The sequence below is a fragment of the Nothoprocta perdicaria genome, unplaced genomic scaffold (assembly GCF_003342845.1).
Source record: "Nothoprocta perdicaria isolate Ctin4 unplaced genomic scaffold, notPer1 scaffold_69, whole genome shotgun sequence".
NCBI classification, from domain to species: Eukaryota; Metazoa; Chordata; class Aves; order Tinamiformes; family Tinamidae; genus Nothoprocta; species Nothoprocta perdicaria.
The window spans coordinates 421,508-428,540 of NW_020455965.1; the positions used below are offsets into that span (position 1 = coordinate 421,508).

Sequence of the window (7,033 nt, forward strand, 5' to 3'; positions counted from 1 at the left end):
CTCAAAACCATTTTCTTTTCTTGCCTTGAATTGCACGATTTACAGAATTTCTTCAGCTCAGTCCCATATTTTTTATAAAGGTCTGTACTACTTTAGAAGGTAATAATATGAATTTTAAAAAATTATTTGTAACTTAATAAAATATCAGTTTGCATTTTTTAAAATTTATCCTCAGGTTATATAATGATTTTTATTCTTAGAAGTTATTTCCCCCATCAGCTCTTTGGCACTGAAAATATTGGCATTAAATTATGCTTATGAAGGTGGATGAGCTCTAAGAAAGCTCAGAAAGATATTTCAACACATTTCTTTTTGCATTTATTGTACTGTAAGTGAGCCCCTCTCCTGTAAAGGCTGGTTTAAATTCCATAGTATATTATATCATTTGAGGAACTGCACCTGTTAAAGTGCAGTGAATAAATAAGTATACACAATTTTAGATTTTTTTTTTGTAAGGAATATAACCAGGGGAAAAAAAAAAAAAAAAGAGTGAGCTCCTAAGGCAATGTTAACCTGGAGAGGTAAGAGAGGTAATGAAAGTCCACTCGGAGCTAGTCTTTATGAGCTGTATAAGCTTAAGAAGGTAAGAGAGGAGAGATGAAAGGTAAGAAGACTTTGCCCTGGTCTTTGCAATGGCTCTGCCATTACTGCTAGGGGCTCCAATAATATCTCAATCACTTCACAGATTAAAACAGCACCATTACTCTGCAGCAGTCTTCCAATCTCAACCATTCTGTGAGTGTGTGAGATAGCGGCGGCATCCCCTTCTGCCAGCAGCTGAGTGCTCAATTCATCCTTAAATGCCACCAAGAAGAATTTCAGGCCTTAGATGTTGTCTTTTCTGGACATTCAGGGATTATCTCTGTGTCAAGGTAGTTCAGGGTGCTGGGGGAGCAATGCTTAAAAGGTGGGACTTCTGCCAGACAAGTCCAAAAGGTCCTGCCAAGATGAGGTGTTTCTTCGAAGGAAATGGAAGAAAATGATTCTTGCCCACGAGGGTGGATTTTCATTTAATTTTCCCCTTCAAGGTATAATTGAGACAAAGATGAGGAATGAACTTTAGCTTAGAAGGGGAAGACATGTATGACAGGCCTGACCTTGTGTGCTTAGTGGGTGCAGAAACTCTGTAGACCCAAACGTGGGATCTTTGCTTTTGCAAACGTAAGTGTGGTAGTGAATTCTTCTATATACCATATAAGCTGATATATTAATTTTAATCTTGTGTAACTACTGAATAATGCTTACTGTTCCAGTGAAGTTATTTTTGGCAGTTGATTGATAGTATGTTTGCCACTGCAAAGCACTTCTAGAATCTCTTGAAGAAGCAGGTGGAAGGCCAAAAAGACAAGAAGCACATGGAGCAGTCAATTAAACGGAGGTCAGAAATGAGCCCCTTTTCAAGAAGCATCATCAAGAATTTGTCTGAAAGGAGAGATTTGCAAAGAAGGAAGCAGGTGCCAAATTCCTTTTGGCAGCTGGATACTTAAAAGCTTTTAAAATCAAAAGACTACAGGCAGTACCTGACCTAAAGCTCAAGACACCAGGCAGAGCATACATCTGAGCAAATAAGAGGAAATTTATGGGTTTTTTGACTCTCACAATGGTGAAGGTGCAGCGTGGGGAGAGGTGGTGCTGGCATTACTAAGTTCTGACTGGATTTAGGACACCGTCAGTGTCAGTAAGGAGGGACTTGAGAATGATTTTTGAGCTCTATATTCAAACATCTGGCTGCTTTCCACAGCGTACTGTAGGAAAATAGAGGTTTTGAACTGTCACAAAAGCAAAGGAAGTGCAATAGCCCAGATTTTGATCATAATTACACCCAGGTGTTTCTGAAGAGACTACACCCGTGTCATTGAAGTTATAGTGCAAAACTTGTGTGAAAATTGAATCAAGCCCTTTGTTTTCTTGCATTTATGTACCAAATGAGCACTCTCAGAGCTCTTAGTAAATAATAAATAAATAATGATATGATGATTCCCTTATGACTGGAAAAGTACAAAAAAAAAAAAAAATAGTGTCGGGGTAACAATTTGCCTGCAAGAATATTTGAACGTGTCATTTCTAGATTTTTGTTTTGATGTCTGATAATTTGCTTCAGTTTATCTGAAACATTAGGAATACCGAGTATAGTTGATTAGTGTTTGGTGAGCAATAGAAGAGCTACAACATATAGTTTGTGTATTAAATGAATAAGACTCTCGGTCTGTTGATCATAAAACACCTCTAAATCACCAGCAACAACAGCAACAACAAAGTAGTAACAAAAGCAACTATTGAAAAAAAAAAGTAACAAAACAAGTGCTTTTTCTGTATACTTGCTGTAAAGAAAATTATATTTTAGTGTTTGGGTTTGATTTTGTTTCCCTATTTGTGCCTCAGAATACACCAGATTGCAAAGTTACATCACATTTTTAATGACTGGAGCCATGTCCTGAGATCCCCCCAACCACACCACAACTTCCTTCTCCCTCCTCCCCTCCCAGCTTTAGGGCTGTGTGTGATTATGGAGCTGGGGCTATAATTCAATTAATTATTGACAGGACACGTAATCACCTCTCAGATCTCTTTCTGCTTGATAAATCTCTCTGCTGCTTTTTGACTTCTGTTTGTCATGTGCTTGGGAGGTGGGAAGGCAATAAAAATGTGTTTTAGAGATAGGACATTTCTCAATACACTATCAGTTGGAAAGGCTTCTGACACGGAGTGTCTTAGATGCAGAGCATATTGTTCTCATCCGAGCTAAACGAGTATCCCTGTGAAAGCTCAGTGGGATGGAGGCTTGTGATTCTTTTTAAGTGAAGGATATAATAAGAGCAAATAACTTTGATTTGTGCAAAAGTGTGATCTCTTTCAGGGATTCCAGGCATTCACAGCATTTTTTCTTCTGCTACTGATTAAAGGGAAAGTCATAAATAAGAGCTCTGTGTGCTGTATAAAGGAGGAATGTGACTTTAGAGAGGTGGCTTATTTAGAAATAAATAAAACCCCTTTGGCCTTCGATAACCTTTGACCAAAATCTGCTGGTTGAAAAAAAAAAAAAGAAAAAAAAAAAGGACCAGACTGTTTCTTTAACTACTAGAAGCCTGGAAAGGACAGAGAAAAGGAGCTTTTCTCCGTAAAACAACAAGATGTCCCAGGGAACGGGCCGGGGGCGCTACCCCTAACTTCGGGTTACAATTGACGCATGTCAAAAGCAGATAAGAGAAAGAGATAAGGAGGTGAGAAAGCAGAGACGGTCTCTCTCGTGAAGCGACGAGAACTAAAGCGGCGGGAGAAGCAATCTCTTAGATAGGGGCTGCCCTTGCAGCGCGGTCTGGGGCGGCTCGACAGCAGTTTGGGGACGGGAGGGCAGAGCCGCACGATGCGCTGCTCGCGTGGGCTCCTTGGACCTGCTCTCCTCGCACCGTTCACGCGTGTAGGGGAGCCCGGGTCAGCGCTGCGGGACAGCCCCGGCAGGGCCAAGGGGGTCCTCAAGGCAGGCTACTTAAAAAGAAGAAGAAGAAAAAAAACCCCTACTTTTCTGACCCTCTGCACAGCTTTTCAAGAGTTCCCTTATGTGCCTGTCTCACGCCTGATCTTCTTTTCCCGAGTCTTCTCCTAGATTCACACTCCAGCTCGGGGTGAAACCTTCAAGGAAGGTTTGCATGTATCCTTGTTAGCATCTAGTCTTAAAAAAAAAAAAAAAAAGAAAAAAAAAGAGAGATGAAAAAATAGAGGGAATAAAACCCCCCGGGAGGCTGGGAGCGGCGCAGCGGCCCCGGGGAGTGCGAGGGGCTGCCCGGGACCGAGAGTCCCTACCGACCTTCCTTGTCGCGCCCACGAGGGCCCGTTCCGTGCGCCCCGACGTGAGCGTCGGGCTCGGCCCTTTGGAAAAACCCCACAGACTTCGGTTGCTCCCACATCGGGAGCGGTGCTGAAAAGGAGCGGAGCGTCTGCATCCTTATGTAAGAAGCAATCCTGCTTGCTGTGCGAGGCTCACGCTTGCAAAGCGAGGAGCGGGGGAAAGCTATACCTATATATATCTATATATCTATATATCTATATCTATACATATATTTATATATATGTACATAAAAGTTGGTTCTAGCTGGGGCTATAGAGGAGGAGGTAAGGCTAATGCACGGATGCATCCTGGTGGGAGACAAGAGCATCACTGGAAAATATCAGGCAGTGACACGGGATTCTCTTTGCAGAGTGTAGCGTCTGCGGGTGGGCAGAGCCGCGTCCCGGGTGGGTAGAGCCGCGTCCCGGGGGGGCAGAGCCGCGTCCCGGGTGGGTAGAGCCGAGTCCCGGGGGGGCAGAGCCGCGTCCCGGGGGGGCAGAGCCGAGTCCCGGGTGGGTAGAGCCGAGTCCCGGGGGGGGCAGAGCCGCGTCCCAGGTGCGCAGAGCCGCGTCCCGGGTGGGCAGAGCCGCGTCCCGGGTGGGCAGGGCCGCGTCCCGGGGGGGCAGAGCCGCGTCCCGGGGGGGGCAGAGCAGAGTCCCGAGGTGGCTGCTCCTGCTGCGAGGCCGCGGAGCTGCGGGAGCCTCCCGGAGCTCGGGGGCTTCGCGGGAGGCTGCAGCAGGAGCTCCGCACGCGGCTGGGAGGAGCGACCCCGCCGCGGGCTCCCACGGGCCCTGCCCGTCCCGCGGCCCCCGGGAGGCGACACGCGGCAGCGCAAAGGTGAAGCCCTGGCGGCTTTAAAGGCTCATAGCCCCGGCCTGCCCATTCGAGGCGGGACGCGCTGCAGGGGTCTGTCCCAGGCTAACCTGGGGTGGGTGGCACGGGGCATGGCAGGGACAGCGCAGACCTGCCCGGGACAAGCGGGGGCTACGGTGCCCGCAGCACCGAGCGCAACCTTCCCTCAGGTTCAGCTCGGCGTCAGCCGCCTCCAGCTGCGCGGAGCCGCTTCCTTGCACCCAGGGTGCGGGTCACCAGCGGCTCTGACCCCCAGGCTCCTCGTCCCGGCGCTGTCCCAGCCTAGGGAGGGAGCTTTAAAGATACGTGTGGAGGTAGCGGGAGAAGGTTGAAGCCCAGCTCTTCGAGGAGGACTTTGAGGACCTCCTTCGCGGGAGTTTGCGGGTTGCTTCCCCTCAAATCCCCGAGAAATCCCCATCCCCTCAGGACCCCCCCGCCTCCCCCTCCCAAACCGGGGCCCGATCCCTGTGCCCGGTCAGGATCCTTCTTTCGCAGGTCGCTCTCTCAGGTCCATTGACTGGCGGCTCCAGGGGTGGCACCGGCACCGCCGCCCCCCGCCGCGCATCCCGCAGCGTCGGCCGTGTCGGCCACGCAGCGGATGTCACAAGGTAGCAAAAGGGAAAGTGAAGGTAACGCGCTGAAGTGAGTTTAGTGAGAGTCAGTCACGGTTAGACGTATATTTACTCAACCTTTATTATTTAAAAAAAATCCATAAAAAAAAGGTGAACGAACGTCTTACAAAACCCCCCCACATAAATAGGACATTCCGTTCAGCTCTGGCTATTGGCAGTTCTAGTACTCCACAACATCAGACACGATTTCCTGGCATTAGAGAAACCCATTTCAAAATCGGTCATCACAAAGAAATACTAGAAATCCCAGTTAGCGCTTGCTAGGCAGCACGGAGCACTTGTACATAACTTTTCAGACACACACCCGCGCACACACACAGCTGGGAACAGATCCCGTAGGAAGAGAGCCTCCTTAAAAAATAGTAAACGCTTCTCCGAGAGAAAAAAAAAAGTTATTTACAAAACGCACATGGAAATACAGTATTGACAGAGCGTGGCTGGCAAATCAACATGATTTGAATAGAGACTATGGCACATCTTGCTCGAAAGCTCGCACAGCAGCCTCCTTCGAGTGCCCCCGGGGAGGCAGCGCTGCCCTCGGCCCGCGGTGCCCTCTCCCCGCCGCCCCCCTGCCGCCCCCCCCACCTCTCCACCGGCTCCTTTTACACTTGGATGACCACCGTGCTGGGGCTCTGGAGCCGGGTTTTGTACTGGTCTAGCCAGCTGCGCAGCTCTGAGATCTTGTAGCCCTCTGGTCCTCTGCCTCCCTGGTACATCACCTTCTCCTCCTGGATGATGTAGAGCCTCTCGAAGTAGGCGCCGTAGGCGGCGCTGGAAGCATTGTCCATGGTGTCCACGGCCAGGGGGCAATCGGGCGCCCCTTCCCTCATCAGCTGAGCTGCCCGCAGCCTGTCCTGGAGGCACTGGTGCTTGGGGATGTTGTAGGCTGCGTCCGAGCTGACCCAGCCGTCGGAGGGGTGCGCTTCCTCGATGTACACCAGCAGGAAGTCGGCAATGTCCACGAAGTGCGCGGCCAGGCGCTGGAAGGAGCGCAGGCGGGCCATGAACGGCGGTCAGGTGCAGCTGCCGAAGTTGAGGATGAGGGGTCTCTTCCCGCGGGCGAAGTCGAGGATGCGGAGCCGCTTCTGCCCGTCCAGCTGGATCACCTCGGGGTTGGGGGCCAAGGAGCCCACGTGCGCCGACTTGAAGAAGTCCAGCTTCTGGCCGTGCCACACGGCCTTGAGCGACTCCAGCGTGAACATGCGGTTGGAGTCGGACACGCAGACCGGCGGGTCGTCGGGGGGCGGCCCCTCGCCGGCGCTCGCCGCCTCCTCCGCCGCGGGCATCGTCAGCATCTTCTTCCTGATGCACAGAAAATCCAGGAGCCAGAGCATCACGGCCGTGAGCAGGAAGCGGGGGAAGAGGAGCACGCAGGCGGCCGCCTGGCTCAGCAGCTGCAAGGTGTGAACGCCGAGGGAGTGGAGCATCGCCGCGGCTGCCGGGGCCCGCGCGCCTCGCCTGAGATCCCGCTTCTCCTTAAGCCCATTTTATAGTCGGGGATTTAAATGAAAAGTGACTCCACCTCCGGCCAGAACCCGCCCCTCTGGAACTTGAGCCTGGGGATTACCTACCCCTCCACTCTTAATGACCTAAAAATACACAGACAAAAGGCGAGAGAGCCCCGGCGGCAGCGCCGAGGGAGGGACGTGCGCGCCGGCAGGGCGCCCGCGACGCGGCCCGCGGCGCCCGCCCCAACGGCCCCGCCACGCACCGTGCAACAGGC

At 51.1% G+C, this 7,033-nt stretch overlaps 1 protein-coding gene across 1 annotated transcript; it reads right to left on the bottom strand.

The window, feature by feature from the left end:
* Positions 1-5,896: 5,896 nt before the first annotated feature.
* On the bottom strand, positions 5,897-6,892 carry DIO3 (iodothyronine deiodinase 3). The gene has a single exon (XM_026050448.1). The coding sequence runs from the start codon at positions 6,735-6,737 to the stop codon at positions 5,913-5,915; it is 825 nt and encodes a 274-aa protein (XP_025906233.1). The 5' UTR covers positions 6,738-6,892; the 3' UTR covers positions 5,897-5,912.
* Between the last annotated feature and the right edge of the window lie 141 nt (positions 6,893-7,033).